The following is a 22,327-nucleotide window of genomic DNA, read 5'->3' as shown; positions in this document are numbered from 1 at the left end:
GTTACATAAAATAAAAATATCATATAAACTAATTAAATTATGGTAAAAAATATTGTTATTTGATTGTAAAATATATTGTTATTATAAACAAATACAATCACATACTTTTAATTACATGATCATTATAAATCAGTTATTCTTACTAATTCATACACATTAAACTAACAAATATAACAATAAATATATATATATATCGATCTGTGCGCAGCAGTATAAGACTAATTCAAACTATAAATGAATTCATGTTTTCATTTTTAATAAAATAATGTTTTACTTTCAATATATTTAGAAATTTATTACTGTTACGGTCTTAATGATTTATAAGTTGAACTCATAACTTACATCAATTCAGAAATAACATTTTAGCTTCATCTTTTTCATTTTCTTAGGGTTTTACTTCAAAAATTTCTTCTTGCAATTCTTGACCATCACATCACCATGAGAGCAAAATTAGTTGTCTTTCCAATTCGAGGTAGAAACTGGTGCTTTACGCGAGCCATCGATCACTCCGTTTGTGCCACTCCGGTTTTTTCTCAATCCCCTTCAACCCTCAAGGACTTGTGGAAGAATGTTGCTACCAAACCCGTTAATATCAAAGCTGAGCTATGTGTGGATTTCATTGCTAACAAGGTAACATTCTTTTTTTTTTCACGTAAATTTCTCTTTCTGGGGTATATTGTTTTTAATATTTAGTTATTTGGGTTGTAGATGAATAAAGCTTGGACGAGCTTAGAGAAATCGAAAGAGGGGTCTTTAAAGAAAAAGATTCATGGGTGAGTATTACTTTGTTGTTTAATAGTGGTTGGTGGCTGGTGTTGATTTTGAACTTTTCACTTTTCGCAGGTTGGGGTTGTGGCTCTTGTCGCAGGTTCCGCCTTCGGAAATATTTTTGAAGTCGATATCGAAAGAGATCACTGGTGTTGAAGTCATATACCCATCGAGGTTGACCTTGTATACTGCATTGTAGATGTGTTATTTGTTTCGGAGTTTAATTCTTATGCAGAAGTGTTAAACGTTTTACATAGTCCAATTCTTCAACATTTTCTTGATATTTAACATTTGCTTGATATTTCAACGTGGATAAGGGAGCAGGAGCATAGTGAAGTGTAATGTGTGAAGTGAGAGATGAAGTTATGTTTGCTTTCAATCCAGAGACCTTTTATGATGACTTTATTTTGGTGTTCTCTTTAAATATTGCAGTTATTCTTGCTTGACATAACCATTTTGCATTACTGTACTTCATATTTGTTACCGTTTTTTTACTTCTATCCATAATCTGCAATTGAAAATCATGTGAAGAGAACAATTTAGCAGAAACACAGATAGTTTTTCAAGCTTGTATAACAATAGCAATTATAAAATATTTGCAGTTTGAAGGCTCAACTTGTTCATCGGAGACTAAGACATATTGCTTTGAGGTGATTCATGCTCTTCCTTTGTGTGCTGTTTTTTGTGATTTAATTTTAGTTTTACTATATGTCTTTACATGATCCGTTACCATTTGCAGGGGATCAATTATCCACCGGAAATACTTCTACTGTTCTGTTTCACTAATTCCATTGACTTCTGCACTTAGCGTAAGAATGTGAATTGTGAATGTTAACTACCAATACTTTATTGCTTTGTTAAATTTGTGTCTAATTTTGCTCTTTGACATCTAATTCATCTATTTTTGATAATTAATATCCATGTCTTTATTTGTGCATGGCAGATTTTACCCTTGCCTAACGTGCCATTCTTCTGGGTTTTATTTCGTACTTATTCTCATTGGAGAGCCATGCAGGTTTGTGCTATTTCTGCACTGTACTTGTCATCAATTCTTTTCCTTCTCCTGTCATTGTGTTTATATGTCTTTGTTGCGATACAACCAAGTACTCCATACTATTGATTCAGTCTCAATTTTCTAATTCTAAGAGTAGTTTCTTGTTTTATAGATGTCATGTTCTTGTCAAGCTCGTTAAGGTTGTAAAATTGGCAAAGGACATTGCTTACCCTATATGTACATTGAAGCTTACTTTTTTCTAACCCATCATATGAATAAAGATTAAAATGAATTATTTCAAGTATTTATGGGGACTAAAAGATAAAATTTCTATAACTATAATGATGAATGAATAATTAAACCGTTTTGAATGAGCCTTGTTTCCATCATTTCTCCAATCAATCTTTCGATCTCTTGCTTTTGAAAATGAGGATATCTATACGGTCGCACATTCACGGGGTTGGAACCCTATAGAATGGGAATTCTGTGGTCAGTGCGGCGAGGAGGGGGAAGGCCGTTCGGTTTCTCGAACAGATGCGCAAACTCGTCTATCAAAGTAGCCACTGGTTTCTGGTAGAGTTGGGAATTCGATACTGAAGGTGAAGATGGAATATTTTAGCAATGGCATCTGTGGAGGCTAGGCGTTGGAATTGGGCTATCGTGGCCTCAATGGGTTGTGGTTTAGGTTGGCCTTGCAGCTGGATTACCTTCCCATTCTTTATAAACAAGTCGACATTGAATTGTTGGGAATCAATTTTTAGACTTACATTGGGGCAATAAACATCACATCGAAGTTCTTCTTCGCTGCCCACCAATACTGAAAAGGGTTGGGCTTGACATAGTTGTAAGCCCAAAAATTTCGCAACCCTTTCTTGGACAAAATTATGAGTACTCCCACTGTCCACTAGAATGGTAACAGTTGACCCATTAGGGTATGAATGCCGATGTGTGCGTTAAGTGATTCAGGTGTACTATGTGGGTCTGGACTCGGGTCAACTTGTAGATCCAATTGTTCCAACAAATGGTTAAGCTCATCATCCATGGAAGGAATCTTTGGAGCTGCTATCAACAAATTAAATTGCTTTTTACAACGATGGCCACGAGCATATTTTTCATCACAATAATAGCAAAGTCCCTTCTCTCGTCTTGCTTGTAAATCTGTTGTTGTTAGCTTGCGAACATGAGTCACAACTCTAGGAGAAGAAGAATTACTTGACGATGGTGAGGCCGAGAAAGGCTTCACATGGGTTGGTGTGGGTAACAACCCATCTGTATTGTGATTTGCAGTTGGTGATGCTCTATACCTTGGATTGGACTTAGCAGTGTTGAATCCCAATTTCAGTGTATTGGCTGTGATTTTCTCTTGTAATTTGGCAAGACTGATTGCTTCAGAGAGTGAGTTGGGGCGAAACGGAATTACCTCTTGACATATTTCCAATTTGAGTCCAGATATAAAGCAACTGAGATAAAAAGGAGCAGAGAGACCATTCACCCGATTGGCTAGATTTTCAAATTGCGCCTGGTATTCTCGAACAGAGGATGTCTGAGTCAACTTGAACAAGGCACCTTGTGGGTCTTCAAGTTCCGAAGGAGCAAATCGAAGTTCTAAGGCCCTTAGAAACACCAACCATGACAAAAGTTGTCCGTTCGAATGCATCCATTGATACCAACTGAGAGCTTCGCCTTCCATATAGAAAGAAGCGATATGCAACCGCTGCTCATCCGCGATCCGGTGATAATCGAAAAATTGGTTCACCTTAAATATCCAACCTAAAGGATCGTTACCATCAAATCTCGAAACCTCTAGCCGAATGTGAGTAGGTATGGGTTGGACTGATGGGTCCACTTGTAAGTTGGATTTCACTTTGGATTCAGCTAGGTGCTCTCGAGGCTTTCTAATTTGGTGGAGATGGTTCTAACGGTGGAAATCAAGGTTTCAAGGGTGGCTGAGTCAACGGCACTAGAAGATCCGGCCATACTCTCTCAATGAAAGCACCAGTTGATATGATATCAAAGAAAATAACCTGCAGAAAAAGGGAATATGGAGGCAGGAAACAGAAAAAGAGAGACAGAGGAGCAAAACAGAGATAAAGCAGTATGAGTGTTTTTCTGTATTCTCCCCTGGAATGGAAAATCTACGATAGGTATAGTTTGTTAAGCATAACCAACAATAGGATAAAGACAAACTCTATTTTGTAACAAAATCCTCCCATCCAAATGGGCCTTTTCTTCTTTCTATTGGTCTTCTCATAACCTTGTTGGTTATTGCACTACTCTCGTTTTTCATAATTCATATCAAATTCCTAAAGTAACAACAGATATTAAGGGATGTGTGTTTGTGAATTCGAGGTACTGTAAATAACGGTGGACATCACTTGGTTTTACAGAAATTAAAAGAGTTACATGGTTGTTTGTTCATAGTTGGTAATTTGCGACTGCCCTATAATTTTTATATTTAATGTTATCCCTGAAATGTCATTCTTGATCCCTAGTTCTTGTTTCATAATTGACTTCAATCAGTCTTGTTTTGTAATATTTTGTTCAGGGAAGTGAGAAGCTGATTGAACTTAGCAGCAAGACTTCACAAACACGTACAGATAGAAAGGAAACTGAGCATAAGGACTCTACCAGTCAAAGCCATCATAAGTCACATGAACAAAGTTGGGTAAGTATTTACGTTCTCTGCGCTAGTATTGAGATATTTGGATGTAAGAGTGTGATTTCGAAGCTGGGTTGAAAACAATATTAGAAATATGTATCAGTTGTGTTTTGGATAGTCTAGTTTACTGTGCTTTTGTTATATCAATGATGTGTTGAAAACAATTTTTCAAAACGTGTAGAATTGAATTCTTAGATTTGTGCTAAAAAATGATTTATTTTAAATGAGATAATAAACGGGAGTAACTATTAGTTTGACAAGTTCGATCAATCTGATTTGACATTAAAACTTATTGATTTCCTCGTCACAGAAAGCTTTTGTTGTACATATTTTATTCTATTCATAAATCTAGCAGTTCTTATCTCAATTCAATCCTTAGTTTCTATTGTAAATATGTTTTTCTACTATAAGCAAAAGTCCAATACTAGTCAAGGTTCTACTTAAAAAAAATCTGTTTTTCTTTTCCCGATGTTCTCTAATCATACTAAGGGATTGGTAAGAAAAACAAATACTTACAAGAAAAAGAACTTTGATTTGAGTTATGTTGTAAATATTGGTTGATATGTCTCACTTTTGTTTATTTATTTCATACATATCAATATTAGGTATTGAGGCCATCCAGAGAACTAGACCAATTGATTCATGTAGGAGAAGACGAAGGGCTCAGTAGACATACTATCATGAAAATATGCAAGATCTATAGTTTAAACACGACAGATGTTATAAAATACGAGAAAGACAAATCATATATGTAATTGCATTTTAATTTGTACTCAATGCACGTGTTTCCAATTCTAATTTTTTGTTGTGAAAAGAGAAGTTGCACATTGGGGGACTTACCTCCTTAGTATAAAAGGAACACAATGTTTTCTTAGGAAGTCACCTCAATATCTTTGCTATTGCTGCAGTACTTAGGGGACATCTTTTTTCTTCTTTTATGTTGTCCATGTAGTTTCTTTTTCTATTTTGAAGAGAGGGTTTTGTTTTGGAGTTAGAAAGAAGAGTATGTAATTTTCTTTCTTTTCAATAAAATCACATCATTTTTGTTTCTTTTTTCTGCTGTTTATTTTAATTATGATTACTTATGCAGTTACTCTGGAACTCAACTCAACAGTTTTTACTTTTATTTTTTCACAGTTTAGTTTTTCTTATGACAACTGATTACTTGTGAATATTTGTGTTTCGAATATTGTATCAGTCATCATCTTTCAGAATGCATCAGTGTTTATGTGTGTGTCTATATATATATATATATATATATATATATAAGTTTTAGCATTAGTTTAAAAATAGTTAACTTATTTTATAAAAAAGTGTAGAAATGATAATAATAAAAATAATATTGTAAAAACAATTCTTCCACAATATTTCTATCAAACTATTTAATATAATCATGATAATAATATAATAAAAACAATTCTTCTACAATATTTATATCAAACATTTAATAATTTTTTTAAAAAAAAAGTAGTTTTACAATATCTTTTATTAGCATAACAAAATAAATTTGATTATAAAATTATTTTCTTAGATCAGTCAAAACACTTATAAAATTACTTGTTTTTTATAGAAATTTATTAAAATTTTAATTTATAATAATAATTATTATTGTTTTAAATGGTTTCATACAAATATTGTAAAAGATTTATTTTTACAATATTCTTACCATTTTTTTAAAAGTGAAATTTAATTATTTTTAAAAATTATAGTTATATATGTCTTTAAAATGTTTAAAGTGTGGAAGCTGCAATATTTATTTATGTTTCTCTATTATTCTTTTTATTTTTTTTGTCAAACATGCTCTATAAAATAGGTTCTATAATAACTTATTTTAATAAGTTTATAATTTATCAGATAAATTATTATTAATTTTTTTAAAATTAACTAATATATACAAATACACATTTAATAAGTATTTTTCTATTATAATTTTTTTTCCAAAACAAAATTTAAACAAATTAATGTTTGTATTACTTTTATGCAAACTTTCATTCTAAACAGAATTTTTTAATAAGAAAAATTAGTTTTTTATACGTAATTATTTTATACGAGCAAACAGACTTAAATTAATATCTCAAGGTTTGTCAAATTATAAAATTCTTACTTAAAATTCTCACATAGACTCCCAACTGTTAAGATTTGACAAGTTACAAAATTTTTACCTTTTTTTTTTCTCATTCTGGAACAACTTCACGATAAAAACTCGTTTCAGAATGAAAAAAAAAAAATCGTTTAAATTTGTTTGAAGTCGTGTTAACATCATGCGACTTTAATGTATTGTTGGAAGTTGTCATAGCCAAACACGATGTTACTCATAAATAATCTATTTTAATTTTTGAAAATCATTATACTTAGGCACGATTTTTATTGAGGCTGAAGTTGTTAGAGCTATGCATGACTTTTATATATATATATATATATATATATATATATATATATATATATATATATATATATATATATTCTGAATTATGTTAGAGTCCTTGTAAACTTGTACAACTTCTTTATTAATAAAAGGATTTCATTGTAGCCACTTTGCATAGTTAATATTTTTTTTATTAAGTACACTGAATAAAAATTAAATATTTGTAAGTTGTTTAATTAAATCGACTAACTTGATTTAAAGAATAAAAAAGTAAATAAGGGATACAAGGAAAAAAAGTTATTTTTTAATTTGATAAAAAGTAAATCCTCCTGTATTTATAATGAGAAAATAACATATATTAAAACTAAAGTAAACAAAACTCCATGTAATTTATAAATTATTTATTTACAATAAACAAAAATAGTCAGAATTTTACCGTTATGAAAGTTATAAATTATTTATTTACAATTTTTATTTTATATTATCTATAATTATATATGAGAAATATATATGTTTCACTATTGATAAAACATAAAACAACCCTCAGCAGTTAAAATTATTTGATTTGATTTCCTAGAAAGATATATTTTAATATGAATTTATTTTTGTCCTATAAAAGGGGATAGCTGAACCTCTTTGCAACTTCAACACAAAATCCCTTTCATTGGGTTTCTTTGGCATCTCTTCGAAGAAAACTTTGAGCAGAAACAAATTCACAATCGGAGAAAGAGTAATCAATGGCGATTGAACACGAAGACGATCTCAAGGACGAGAAGAACCCTCGACCTCTCGACGAGGATGATATCGCTCTCCTCAAAACATATGTAACTTTCTTTGTCACTTCCTCTCTAAAACCCTAATTTCCCAATTTTCCCCTTTTCTCTTTTAGGCTAATCAGATCTCCGATCTCCGTTTTTGTGAGCATCGTATAATGTTCTAGTTCTATTTTCTTGTTCCATTTCCTATGGTATCTCAAGCGAATCGCACGTCTAATCTGCTTTCGACTTTTCTGTTACTGGGTTCATTTGCTTAGTGTTTTGGGGAAACTTACTGGCGTTGAGTTGAGCTACTTTCACGTAATTCTGATTCTAGATCGTGGGTGGGTTAGAGTTTGTTGCTTTAAGCTTTTTACTAACTATGGAGCCTGGGGAAAAAGAGAGAAATAAATATTTTCGTAGGTTTTATGAATGACAAGAGTTTGGAGTTACTGTTTTTTTAGTTGTTGTGGTAGCTATGTGGTAAGGTAATTGTTCATAGATTTTGATAAAGATGCTCGAAGTTTTATTTGAGTTTTAACCTTGTCGAGGTAAAGATTTCATGGCTATAGAGATTTATTAGGGTTTGCTCAGGTGCTACTGATTTATGTGTCAAAATATGAAGTACCGATGGTGCTGAGTCATAGTTGTGTCTCTCAAGATGTTTTACTTGTTTGTTGGTTATTGATTCCCCTTCCCAGTATCTTCGTATAATTTCTGTACACAGAATATTTTTCCTAATCGTTGTGTATTTAAAATTATATATAGTCTCTGATAGTATTTTTTTGGTTTACTCAGGGTTTGGGACCTTACTCCACAAGCATAAAAAAGGTAGAGAAGGAAATTAAAGACATGGCTAAGAAAGTCAATGACTTATGTGGTACGTGTAAAAAGTTTAGTTTGTTACTGCATTTCATTATTTTGCTTGCTAGATCATTTTAGTTGTTAAACTAAAGAGAGTTATATCTTTATCTATTTTTGTGCTTGCATTTCATTCTTTGTGCAAAATATTTAGCCAGTGCACTTCTACTCTCTGTTTCTTTTTTATGGGAAAAAAGTGGTAGTTAATAGGGTAATTTTGCTATTATTAAATTTTTCATGTTTTATCCTATAGGTGATAGAATTAGTTTGTGGCTTTGCAGTCATTAACCAGAGGAAAAAAACTAAAGGAAAGGATTGTTATTCTGTAGATGTTTTGTTTTTTCTGCATTTATAGTTAGACAGGCTGTCCTAGTTGGAACTACTGAGTGCCGTTAACACTTGCACACTTCCTTAGATGTTTGCTTCCTTTTGCTATAAATAGGAATCAAGGAGTCTGATACTGGTTTAGCTGCACCAAGCCAGTGGGATCTTGTTTCTGATAAGCAAATGATGCAGGAGGAGCAGCCTCTTCAGGTGATTATTATTTTTGTTTTTTGTTTGGTAGAGTTTGCTCAAAAGTTTTTTTAGTATCTTTGAGAATTGCTAATTATGGTTATTTGTTGATTAGGTGGCACGATGTACCAAGATTATAAATCCAAACTCTGAAGATGCTAAATATGTTATCAATGTGAAGCAAATTGCAAAGGTGCCTATATTTTTATTTTTTAACAATCTTTTCATGATTCCTTTTTTTATCTGATAGTTGTTTCTTTCAAGAAGATTTCTAGCATCGCTTGTTGCTTAAGATATCACATGTTTTTCTCTTCTGGAGTTGCCAAGTTGGGTCTAATATACCTTCTGCCCTGATGTTGACAGTTTGTTGTTGGGCTGGGAGACAAGGTTTCCCCCACTGACATAGAGGAAGGGATGCGTGTTGGGTATGTATCCTATAAGTAATTTGATGCAAGAATATTAACTTTATAAAGAAGAGGAACCCTTTAGCTAGCTATGTTGTCTGCTAGTTGTTTGACATTCATTTTATCATTGCAGGGTTGATAGAAACAAATATCAGATTCAGATACCGTTGCCTCCAAAAATTGATCCAAGTGTCACCATGATGACAGTTGAAGAGAAGCCAGATGTGACATATAATGATGTTGGTGGATGTAAGGAGCAGATTGAAAAGATGCGTGAGGTAAGTCCATGAAATTTCACTTATCATCATACATTATAATGATGTTTTGAGGCACTAAATTTTTTATTTCGCTGCAAGGTTGTTGAACTTCCCATGCTTCATCCTGAGAAATTCGTCAAGCTTGGGATTGATCCTCCAAAGGGTGTTCTTTGTTATGGTCCCCCAGGAACTGGTAAAACACTTTTGGCCAGGGCTGTGGCTAATAGAACTGATGCCTGTTTTATTAGAGTTATTGGAAGTGAGCTAGTTCAGAAATATGTTGGTGAGGGGGCTAGGATGGTTCGCGAACTATTTCAGGTAAAAATGCACCAGACCTCCTAGAATTTGGTATTTCTTTCCATGAAATTCGATCATTTGCCTAAAATTTTGTCTCTTGTAGATGGCTCGTTCAAAGAAGGCATGTATTGTGTTTTTTGATGAAGTTGATGCAATTGGAGGTGCACGATTTGATGATGGTGTTGGTGGTGATAACGAGGTTCAACGCACCATGCTTGAAATTGTGAATCAGCTTGATGGATTTGATGCTCGTGGAAACATCAAAGTTTTGATGGCAACAAACAGGTTGGTTCGTTTTATCACTAGAGCATCTCAGGATTATTGTACCAGTTTTGTCATAATCATGATGCATTCTAAATGCCCTTTTAATCTTTTTTAATTGTAAGGTTATATCCCTAAGTGGCAGTTTCTGTAAGGAAAAAAAGTACAAATCTAGGTTTCCATTGCAACTTTGCAAATTTTACATGCTTCTGTGGATACTTCGATTTTGAAGTTTAAACGCTATTGTAAGCTGCGCTTATGTTAGGTCTCTTTGTCTACATTTTGTAGGCCTGACACTCTAGATCCGGCACTACTACGACCTGGGCGATTGGACCGTAAAGTTGAATTTGGCCTTCCTGATTTAGAGAGTAGGACACAGATATTCAAGATACACACGAGAACCATGAACTGTGAAAGGGATATCCGATTTGAACTTTTGGCTCGGCTTTGCCCAAATTCCACTGGTATGTTGTTATCTTTTACTTTTTCATCATCAATGTTTCTAAGACCACTATTCAGCAAGTCTACTTTCTGGTCAAACTTGTTCTGGTTTGAGGGATTTTTTTTGGTATCTGACATTGTGAACCTGAATTATTTCTAGACATTGGTTTTCTCATAGATACTTTTTATTCTCTCACCCAGGAGCTGACATAAGGAGTGTATGCACGGAAGCTGGAATGTATGCTATCCGTGCCCGGAGGAAGACTGTAACAGAGAAAGACTTCCTTGATGCAGTAAATAAAGTGATCAAAGGATACCAGAAGTTCAGTGCTACCCCTAAATATATGGTCTACAATTGAGTTATTCTTTCATCATCTTTTCCCCAGACCATATTAGAACGTACAATCTTTATTTCCCCCCGAGAAAATTGAAGGACGTGTGATTCTTTATGTGAAACTCCTGTTTGAATGCATCTTGCTTTTCCTTGCTTTTAAATCCGAAATTGAGACCAAGTCCTTTTATCCTTTCAAGATTACACTTATTATTAATGGAAGTTTTCGTTACTGGGGAAAAAACGATCCTCGTCCTGTCATTTGTATGAAGATATTTATATTTGTTAGGAAACATGATTGTAGTTGTTCGATGAAACTGTTGCTTATTAAGAAAAATAAAAACAACGTATTTCAGATTAAAATATCTTATGATAATACGCTGAAATAATTTTTATTTTTAAACAATTGTTTTCGCTATATAAGAGACAATGACAGTGCATTCTTTGTGATATTTAAATTATTGAATAATTTTATATTATCAATTTTTATTAAATTTAAACATTTTCAGCATTCAGTAACTCTGCAATTTAAGAATAAGATGAATATATAATATATTTCTACTTTAATTATTTATGTAGTAAATTTAATATAGAATTTTTTATTTTATTACCGTCATATAGTTTAAGAATGGATTATCAACTGCTCAATTGTATCGTTATCTTTAAACTTAAAGAATAGCATAAAAAATGTTACAGCAGTAAATAAAAGAAATGAAGCGTTAAAATACGAAACTTCGGTAAATCACAACTAGTTACATCTATAGATAGATGAAAAGGAAAACGATAGCAAAGGAAACATTGCATCAATAAATAAAATAATTAAAAGTAGTAAGATGTGAAACAACTTTGGTATGAAGAAATATATTGCCAACACCAACATTATAGAAACATTTCTATCCATAACTGGTCAACGATAGCATTTGATTTTATAACGCTAAAATAAGCAACAGTGATAAAAAAAAATGTGAAGTGTAGCGTATTCATTCCTCATGAGAACCGTACAAGTCGCAACTGAATTATTCTCCATTAGAAGCGATCATTCAAACACTGACATAATTAACAAACACCACTAGTGTTTTCAAATTAGTAAACTAACATCCTATGACAAATTGAGAACATGGTTTGATAGAGCTTCAACTTGCAAAAGGTTAAATTATTGGAATCTATACGACAGATGAAAGAAATAGCTCAAACAAACACCAACAGGTGTCTACATTCAATAATCAAAGGTACTCATCTAACTTATAAGGTTACAAAAAGAAATGATGAAAATCTGAAGAATATTATTTTTCTTTTCAGCCATTCTATCAACACCCATTTACATGTCTTGTGATTCTTGGTTATCTCCCCCTCGGTTGGATACTCCTTGATCAGTTACAAACGTCGTCCTCTTACTCATGTTAGTTCGCTGCACTAATCGAACCAGCGCTTGAACCACTTCTGACATAGGTGGTCGGAATTCCGGCTCCGGCTGCCCCAAAAGTAAAATTACAATAACATAATAACAAGTTAGTAAAACAATGTATCATGCATTATGTCTCTTGGCTTTTGTTACCACAGTTTTAGAAGTCATACAAATAAGTTCGAATTGGTTAAAATGTAAAAACTCTTACACTATTATTGAGTAAGAGTTCAAATAGATGGCCAAAACAAGGATTCGTTGCCAATTCACTAAAACAATAAAAACTTGACATTACCTGAACACAAAGAGCAATAACATCTGCAAATCGAGAAAGAGACTTCACAGGGTATAGTCCTTCTAATGCAGGATCAACCATTTTAGCCAGAGCATCGATATCGTGGAGTTGAGGTGTTGCCCATCGAACCAAACCCTGCTCAGACCTTGGCCTTGAGCTGTAAAAAGTACGTTTCAACAACTATGCATGAGTCCATTTATGTTTGAATGAATTTACATGTAAAAACTGTCAGGCTAGAAGGTATATAAATCTTTCACCTATCAAATGGTTTCCGTCCACTAAGGAGTTCCAACATGATAACTCCAAAACTAAAGACATCACTCTTAAGAGTGTATTGGCCAGACATAACAACTTCGGGAGCTTCATATCCAGATCCAGAATCATTGTTCAATACCTGAAAATGAGAGAAAAGGTTAGAGCTTCTAAAACTTTTAGTATGAAAAGGTCGGTAGGAAAAAAAGAGAAATATCATTCAGTAAGAGAATTGTCGGTATTGTTGCCAATGAGATGTATTCAATCTTGAGAACATTGTAACTTTTAGAATAATTAGTTTTCTACATGGTATTCGATTCACCATGATTGAGTGGTCTGAAATTCAATCCTTGTTAATCCTTCATAATTAGGTTAAATTTATTTTTTTATTAAAATTATGGCAATAAGGTTCAAACTTATGATTTCATGCCATATTGTCTACGCTTTAAGTGCAAATATTGAGCCTCCGGTTAACAGCTTAAGCTTTTAAAAGAGACGAGTCTCGGAAACAGGCTAGGCAACTAAAGCCAATGATTAATAGTACAAAATATTTTATACGTCCAAACACTCTCTTTCCCAAATTGTTATAACTTCAGCATGACACGAGCCAACAGATTACAGTTTTAAGTAAACAAATACTTCAAAACTGGAAAGTGAGAATGAGTAGTTAAACCTATAAAAATGATAAAAGTAGCAACAAAAACAGAGTAAATTAAACTACCCTTGCCAAACACCATAATGTTCAATTATAAACACTAATTCATAGAGCATAAACCATCAAGTACCACTAAAAATCACCTGATTTGCATTTGGAATATAGCTTGCCAATCCACTGTCGGAAAGATGAGGATTGAGATCTGTATCAAGCAATATGTTGGCTGACTTTATATTCTTATGAACAACAGATGGTGAACAAACTTCATGTAGGTACCTAGGAAAAAGGTAAATAGAGTTAGGTTGTGGTTTCTCCGCAAAAGTTTACATTGATGCTTGAAGTCTAGCCCTGTGTTGTCTTGTATTAGGTTTAAACTTCTACTAGTAGTAAAAGTTCTTAATTTCTTCCGCAAAGTTGCCACAAAAGTTCTTTGTATTTACAGCAAAGCAGCAGTTTATTATTTGCTGATACTATGCTGGCTAAAGATCTGGATAGTGTATAAAATTTAAATTAATAGATAAATTTTATAACCTCAATCTATTTTATCCTATTTTTTCATTTTCAAATTTGAACATAGATTTAGTAATTATTAGACATAAAACCACTCAAAAGATTTCACATTAAAAACTATTTTGTATAATAACCAGTTCTTGTATATTGTAGTCTATTAAATGGACAATAATTTGACCCTTGCTGCCCCTCTTATAAATAAAAGTAGAATTTTATCCCACGGTAGGGTGATGTGTTAGCATTGTCCAGACTTTAAGCCCAAAAAGGCTCCTGTACAACAGAACATGATAATACAAAAAACATGCATAACTCTTCACGTAACAACTAAGCTTTTGGGATAGTTGGTTCTAGACAGACAGTAATAACCTAAACATTTTGACCTTTTAGAAAACAAAGATATGGGGTTACAAGGATCTATTTACAAAGAGAAAATGCACAAATATATGAAAAATGAAAAATATCAAACCAAATAAGACACAGGTGAGCATGCAAAAGCCTATAAAAATGTGACTCAGGAAGAAAGATTCGAGAGAAAGCGGAGCTAATAAGTAAATAGAAAACTGGATTCAGTTGAGTTAACTTTAACAAACAACTAACTTACTCTAAAGCACGTGCAATTCCCAAAGCAATCTTCACGCGTGAATTCCATATCAATGGTTTGCTGTACTCGTCAGGTAGGTGGAGGAAGTCATGCAGTGATCCGTTTTTATGAAACTCATAGACTAGTAGGTGCTGTCCATGCTCTGAACAATAACCTACAAGCTCTGTCACATTGGGATGGTGCAAATGGGATATGCTTGAAACTAGTTCCACAAAATCATCAGACAAATCATTGGGAAGGACAGATGAATCTATCTTCTTCACAGCAAGAACCTAGAAGAAAAACAAGATCAAAACCATCAATAAGCATATCCATAGATTCTAGACAATCTACAATAGAAAATCCTTGTCATTTATCGTGGTCTATTATTCGTTGTACATGTGGCATATACATGCGGCAGGACTTCTAAGACATTTTTTATTTTATAATTGTAAAACCATAAGACTTTCTATATGCAACAAAAGGACATACATTCACGAGCTTTTATATTGAGCCATTCCTAGGAAAATTATGTAATGTGGTGATGCTGTTTAGGAATTATATATCTCTGCCAGTGGGATTGGATGTGCTTGCGGCCAAAAAAAAACGATAAGGAATACCTTTCCATCATCAAATTGAGCACGATACACACGTCCAAAAGACCCCTCCCCAATAAGTTGATCCACACTGAAGCTTCCAGTAGCAATCTGCAGGTCAGCTACAGAATAAGATTTTACATTTGTAGGAGCCGTGACGGTCTTCTTGACTGTAGTGGGCTTAATGACGGTAGCGGGCTTTACTGAAAACTCATCCTCGTCAAATGATTTATGACGATCAAAAGGTGGAGGTTTAAGACTTATAGGGGCCGTAGGTGTATCAAATGTATTCAAGTCAGTTACAGAAGAAGCTTGCAGGGAATTCATTTCTGCATTATGACAGATTAAGATGTCAATTTCATTCAGAACATAATGAATGCGGAATGACTTAGCAGCTAAAATTTAAACTGAAAGCATTAAGACAAAGCAGTCACATACACTAGGAGAAAGAAAAATGTAGTTAGCCCAGTCATTTTCTAATTAGAGTTGCAGTTTGGGTCAACTAATTAATCATAACAAAATTTCTCTGGTGTTATGACAGCATGCATTGGTCCCTGAAAAAGGTGTTGAAGTAATTGCCACTAACTGGCCTACAGTTAAAATACAGATTATCTTCTAACACTATAGGTTAAATCACTAAATTCATATATCAAAAGCAGAATTAAGTACTTTATAGTTAAGCATATCTGCCAAGTGCCAATAGAGAAGGTAGCTTTAGAATGAAGGGTGAACCTAAAAATATTGAAATACTATGAATACACTATGTACAAGTGATCCAAAATAAGTGAGACCTTCTATAATAGAATAAAAATTATTTTTCAGTAGTATACAAGAATAACATGCAGACCATTATGATGTGAAGTATGAGGAGCCAAGGGCTGATTGTCAAGCTTTTCAATATCACCGGACGACTTTTTAGATATTTTCTTCACCAGAAAGAATGCTACTATTGCCGCAACAACCAAGATGGAGATCACTATTCCAGCAATGCCACCACCTCCAATACCAGATTTTTTGCCTCCATCACCACTTGAGCCAGCATCTGATGGGGTATGTCCCCCAGATCTGTGATTTCGATTTCTTGTTACTGCTGGAGGAGTCCCAGGAGGAGGTGGGGGTGCAGGTCCTGAGCTCCAATCATTACCATCCTTTCTGTCATTAAATTTGACCATTATCAAGATTTATAGAATTTAAAAAAATTGATTCTTGGAAAAAAAGTGCTGATAATGATAATGCTTACTGCAGGTTTATGCTATTCAATTGTTCTGGTATCCAGCCTGTAAAATGATTATTTCCCACATTCCTGAAATAAATTTAAGAACATAAATTAAACCGAAAAGATACTTCTATAGAAATGTAGGAAAGAACACTCCAAGCAGATATATGAAACAGAAACACACAGAGTTTCCAGAGGCAGATTAGCAAGGACATTAATGGTGCCTGTAAACTGGTTGTTTTGCAGATACCTGCATAATCGTAAACAAGTCAACTCAGAGTGCAATCAATACCGTGTAAACATTAGCAGAAAAAAGAAAAAAAAAAGTCAGACATTTACATGGTGCTTATGTTAGAAAGTGAGCTCAAACTCTGAGGCAGGTCACCTGTCAAAGAATTGAATGAGAGATCCCTGCAACAAACAATAGATTATAACCTGGCCCTAAATTCTCACTGAAGCAATTCTAGCATACTTTACTTTGAAGATTAAACAAACATAGCCTCCTTTTTTCTTATGAAAAAAACAATGGTTTTTTAAGTTAACAGAAGCACATGTGAAATATAATGTAATCAGTGTATATGTATAATTTTTCTGCAGAATAATAGCATAAATTGTCCTAAAATGGGATTAAAAGTAATATTGTGAAATTATCAAATGCAACATGGAAAATAATCCATAGCAAAAAGCATAAAATCTCAGAATGAAAATGAAAAAGATCACTATGTTATGGTTAACATAAACTTCATAGACATATATACTTTTACATAGTAGAAGTGCAGGAGTAATAGGAAACTCACAATGTAGAGAGGAAAGAAAGCTTTTGGAAATCAACACTAAGTGCTTGCTGGAGCTGATTGTGACCAAGATTCCTACATTAAAAATATTAACTTCAAAAAAGAAATGCAGTTGCTTGTGAAGTAGATTTATACAATAAGATGTCAACAAGAAGTCAAGATGGTTTACACACAGGACTATAAGCGAAGCCTTGTCAGAAAGAGAATAAGGGATTGGCCCATTGAAAATATTATTGGCAAGATTTCTGCATCCAAAGAAACAAGAATGTTAGAAATTAATAAATAATAAAATCAAAACAACAAAAAAAAAAACAAAACAAGTAGCAAAAGATAATAGAAACATACAAGTACTGCAGTTTAGGAGGAAGTTGGTACGGTATGGTGCCACCAAGATTATTATTACTCATGTCTCTGCAGAATTTTACAAGGTCACAAGAATAGTAACCACGATACATATGAAACAAGTTAAATGATGAATAACTTACAGGTTTGTAACCGATGACAAGGATTCTAGCAGGTAACCCAAAGATCCAGAAAGTGAACGACCAGGTAACTTACTGAAACGAAGTAAAAAATAACCAAGTAATAAATCAGATGCCACCACAGCACCAAAAGCACTAACAATCAAGTCATATAAAGTGAAAGGAAGATTGTGACTTCACATCTCCGTGACTCGATTTCCAGAGCAAGTGATGCCTTGCCAAGACTGTTGTCCACAAGGATCATCCCCATTCCAATTTAGCTGAGATGGTGAGTTCATACTTTGAAACATAGCCCTCAGAGCACTAACTGCATCAAACATTCAGAAAAAGATAATTGGCAACCCCAGACATGTTAAATAGAAAGTTGTATGATAAATTTCTATTAATTAGTGTCTTCATCAATCACCACCATCCTTTTTACATATCTAAAGATACTTGCCAACTATTGAAGCTATTATCATAGCATTTACAAATATATCACTTCGAACTTATAAGCATAAGGTAACAAATTAAATCATTAATCTTCAAAGCCCGACTTCAGAAAATGTTCACACTGAAGAATTGATTATTTGAGATGCTGACTTTAATCCATTAAACATCAAGAAAGAAGTAACAATTAAGAAACTCAGATTCATTAAGGATTCTTAAAATTATGCACTGCAATCTGATGGGCCGAAATACATGATACGATATTAAATTAATGGGTGAATGGGGGATCACGAGAAAATAATATTACTGACTACAGAGAAGATGAAGAAAATATATTCACATAAATATCACCTAGCCACTAACCAAATCAGAGTAAATATTGCAAGGATTTTAAACCATCACATGTTTAAATTTACAAAAGTTCATTATTGGGGGTTTAGTAGAAATTTAAACATCATATGTTCACCTTGCAAACATTTATATGTTTTAAGTGTCACGAAGCAGAGAAAGTTGCTGGTTAAGTACGTGGGTGTGGATAACAAAAGAAGAATAAATATATGATAGGATTGCATCAGAAAAGAATAATACGATGAAAAAACCAGTAAAACAAGCTTATTTAGTCTATGCACCCTACATTCAGAGCTGGAGCCAATGAGACTTTAGTGATTGGTATATCAGATATTGCATATAGCTCAAGATAGAATCTAGCATGCTTGTGCAATTGTTTCAATCAATATGTAATAATTCAAATCTTACTGAAACCTATTACAAATGATGGAGAACAGCCACAGAGTGGTGAGCTTAACAGCCCAAGATATCAGTAACACGAGATCTAAGTACTTTATTAAAATTGTCACATACCCCCGTAGGGAGATCAGAAACAACATTGAACTGCAATATGTGTAGCTGAATCTTCTCATAGAATTTCAAGGTTTCAATGCATAAGATATCCCAATAAAAGACGGAAAAATCTGAACATCAAACAAAAAACACACAAATCCTCGAAGACAACAAGTACATGGTAGAGGATTAAAGTCGAAGACTAAGGGTCCCACTCAGTGGTTACAATTTGTTTTAGACAAGGTTGAGTGGATATTATTCTATCTTGTTTTTCCATTTTCTTAAAACTTGGAAATTCGTTCAACTGTACAATAAGAAGAAAATACAAGAAAACAGGAACCGTATTATTGCACCAAATTCCAGATGTTCAATCAGTCCTTATTCTTTGACAACACTCTCTACAGTAAAGAAGTGAGAATTGCATCAACCAGCTACATACAGACAGAATTCACAGCACAAACATCACTGAAACAAAAGGAGAAAAAGAATACAAAAGCAAAAAAAAAAAAAAAATTGTCCTTCCGTTTGCTGAAATCATCGAGTAACAGTGCCATTCAGGTAACTAATTTAAACAAGTTTCACTCAAGAGATCAGCTGAAAAACTTCACAATGGTTCAAAACCCAATAAAACCAGACACAAAACATAGTCCAAATCAAACTAATCTACTGAGGAATTGGCAGAGCTGACGATACAAAACGATTGGCAATCAAACAAAAGCATCTCAGCAATAAGGGAAGAAAGCAAAGAAAGAAGCAGTCGTAACTAACAGTAGCATAATGCAACACACAGAGGGAGTGAAGAAGATTCCAAAGCTGAGAGTGAGATCAGAGCACACACTAACCGTCATTTGGATCTGTTTCACCATTAATGGCCAAAATGCAGGTGCTGATGAACACTACCAGCACCAGCGTTGGATCCAACACCATCTCTCCCGTGAAACAATCTTTTCTCGAAAATTCTTTCAACCCAGAAAGCAAAAAGGATGTGCAATGAACCCCTTTTCGCCAATTTTTATTTTTTCATAAAATTATTTAATTAGTGATAGCTATATATGTTGCCACCATTGCCGAGTAAAGCTGGCAAGCACGAATCGCCTTATCACATTATTTTGGAAATTATTTATTACCTTCCTTACCGTCATGTCTAATAAAGGAAATAAATTATTACAAACTTATTTTTCGATAAATAAAAACAAATACTTTACTCCATTGTTCACTTTTCTTCTATTTTTTTAATTAACCTATGACATATTTTCTCGTTTCCTTTATTGAATTAAGAGTATTATTTGGTAAAAATAATTAAAGAACTTGTTTTTTCCTCCTCTCTGTCTTTTTTTTTGTTTAATTTTTTTCTATTTTTAAGACCATATTGAATGACCAATTCATAGAAACTGAATGTTTTTAAAGTAACTTGTTAAATTATTAGTATTTAGGAAAATCATATGCCGCAATAACTGCTAAACAGGAAATGATAGAAAAATGTTATTTGTTTTCTATAAATTTCAATTTTATTTTACAAAAAATGTTTTGAATAATTATAAATTTAATTGAATTTGGTCACTAATAGTGTTTATGTAAAATAATTAATTTTTTAGAGTAAATTCTACTATATTATTATATTATACCTTAAAATACTTTCCATAAAGTTTGAAATAAAATAAATAAATATTTTGATTTATATCTTACTTTTATTATTTTTATTGGCATGCCAATTTCAATTAACATTGGCATTAGCATAATTAATTGATTATGATATTTTGAAATGCAATGCTAAAATAATGAGAAATAATGTATTTTTCAAAAGCAAACAATGCAATATGGAAATATTTTAAGAAAACAGTAAAATAAAAAAAATATTTTATATAAATGTAATAAAAGGTAGAGTTAATACATTTTTAAAGATAAAAATAAATAAAATAGAAACAACTATTAGTTATCATATGAAAAAAAAACAACTTAGTCTGAGATCTCACAAAATTTTATAGACAATCTAGTAAATTTCTACATCCAACAATTATAATATGGTCAAACATACCTTTGAATAAAACATGCAATTAAAAGAAGAGTTATACTTAATTTTACAAAAATAAGGAGATAAAAAGAAATAAAAGAAAACACAGATATAGATCCAATAAGTATATCCTTCAAATAAATGAACAATACCCATCACGTTTCCTTATTTATAATAAATTTATTTTTATTTTATATCTTTCTAATATATATCAGCTGTGTATCTACATCTTTATTACGGAACTAAAAAAAATTATTAAAATGAAAAGAATAACTAACAATAAGAATAGATTTATAAAAAAAAATACCAAAACAATCATAAAAAGAAATAATCGTATTATCATATTAGTATAAAAAAAAACGTTATCGCTACTAAGTGAAAGAATTAACGAATAATGTATTTTTATTTACCTCTCTTATCATACATTTTAGCATATTATTAAACTTTAAAACAAAGTTTGATTTTAAATGATGTGGCTCATTTGTAATAAAAAGTGTACTTCTCTTTTATTATTACATAAATAGATAAATTAATAGTTCTTGGTTGAAAACAACTCGATTAAGTTGCATTAATTCTACAAAAAAAAAAATACAAAGAAAAGCAAAAGAGGCACACGTGGCTTTTATGAGAATTCCTAAGCCTAAAACAAGAGAAATTTAATACTATCAGCATCGCCAACAAACAACCAAAAAAAAAAAACAATGACAATTTCTTCAGTATTGTAAACTAATTAAATTTATAAGCATTTCACGATATAAATTATAAAAATATTTTTTGAATAAAGTTTCGTTTTCGAAGTTTATAAATAAAAAACAAATAGACGTTGTATTAAGAATTTTGTGTGTTTAAAATAAATATATTATAATTTCAACCACTATTATGATAGAATGATTGGAAGAGATTTAAATTAATATAAGATTCTTAAAAAATGGCTTTAACCTTTTTGCAATTAAAAATAAGAATTAGGGTTAGATTATGTTGACTTTTGGGCATTGGGGCCATAGTAATGGGGACCATAACGTGTTACCAGAACAAGATTAAGTTTTTTTTTTTAGTGATTATTAGAGCCAAAGTGTGATCATGGCACGTAATGAAGTTCAAAATTGAACTTTCTCAAATTAAAATAAGATTTTCATTTTAAATTATGATTGCTCTTAATTAATGTGATATCGAGTAAAATATTTAGTAAAGGTAATATATTACTTTTTATTTCTAAAAAAAAGTTATATAATTTTTTTCGCTAAACAAAAATTATAAGTAATTAGCTCCACATTATAAATTCGATTTTTGCTTAAAACCATATACATAGATACTCGTTAATATCGTAGACCAATGTCACATATTTTAATAAAACCAGAA

At 32.3% G+C, this 22,327-nt stretch overlaps 3 protein-coding genes across 4 annotated transcripts; 2 read left to right on the top strand and 1 right to left on the bottom strand.

The window, feature by feature from the left end:
* The first annotated feature begins 342 nt into the window (after positions 1-342).
* LOC114165844 lies at positions 343-5,475 on the top strand. Its single transcript, XM_028050442.1, has 8 exons — positions 343-630; positions 709-773; positions 844-942; positions 1,371-1,418; positions 1,508-1,577; positions 1,712-1,783; positions 4,308-4,427; positions 5,027-5,475. Exons 1-8 carry the CDS (start codon positions 439-441, stop codon positions 5,174-5,176), a joined length of 816 nt encoding a protein of 271 aa, XP_027906243.1. The 5' UTR covers positions 343-438; the 3' UTR covers positions 5,177-5,475.
* Positions 5,476-7,410: 1,935 nt separating this feature from the next.
* LOC114167156 (26S proteasome regulatory subunit 7) lies at positions 7,411-11,199 on the top strand. Its single transcript, XM_028052142.1, has 10 exons — positions 7,411-7,610; positions 8,340-8,421; positions 8,845-8,936; positions 9,031-9,108; positions 9,279-9,340; positions 9,453-9,597; positions 9,676-9,894; positions 9,977-10,158; positions 10,423-10,598; positions 10,777-11,199. Exons 1-10 carry the CDS (start codon positions 7,524-7,526, stop codon positions 10,932-10,934), a joined length of 1,281 nt encoding a protein of 426 aa, XP_027907943.1. The 5' UTR covers positions 7,411-7,523; the 3' UTR covers positions 10,935-11,199.
* A 660-nt stretch (positions 11,200-11,859) lies between these two features.
* LOC114167078 (protein STRUBBELIG-RECEPTOR FAMILY 6-like) lies at positions 11,860-20,036 on the bottom strand. Of its 2 annotated transcripts, none has more exons than XM_028052009.1 (16): positions 19,800-20,036; positions 17,869-17,995; positions 17,692-17,763; positions 17,552-17,617; positions 17,380-17,451; positions 17,210-17,281; positions 16,752-16,823; positions 16,597-16,662; positions 16,437-16,499; positions 16,044-16,348; positions 15,221-15,525; positions 14,622-14,893; positions 13,654-13,786; positions 12,861-12,997; positions 12,604-12,760; positions 11,860-12,377 (listed from the first exon to the last, which is right to left on the bottom strand). In XM_028052009.1, exons 1-16 carry the CDS (start codon positions 19,882-19,884, stop codon positions 12,225-12,227), a joined length of 2,157 nt encoding a protein of 718 aa, XP_027907810.1. In that variant the 5' UTR covers positions 19,885-20,036; the 3' UTR covers positions 11,860-12,224. The 2 variants fall into 2 exon arrangements, with proteins under 2 accessions (XP_027907810.1, XP_027907811.1); XM_028052010.1 differs by lacking the exon at positions 19,800-20,036 and adding an exon at positions 18,979-18,997.
* Positions 20,037-22,327: the final 2,291 nt, after the last annotated feature.

This window comes from Vigna unguiculata, chromosome 10, assembly GCF_004118075.2.
Source record: "Vigna unguiculata cultivar IT97K-499-35 chromosome 10, ASM411807v1, whole genome shotgun sequence".
Taxonomy (NCBI): Eukaryota; Viridiplantae; Streptophyta; class Magnoliopsida; order Fabales; family Fabaceae; genus Vigna; species Vigna unguiculata.
The sequence above is the reverse complement of the archived record's forward strand: the minus strand, read 5'-3'. Positions and strand labels throughout refer to the sequence as shown.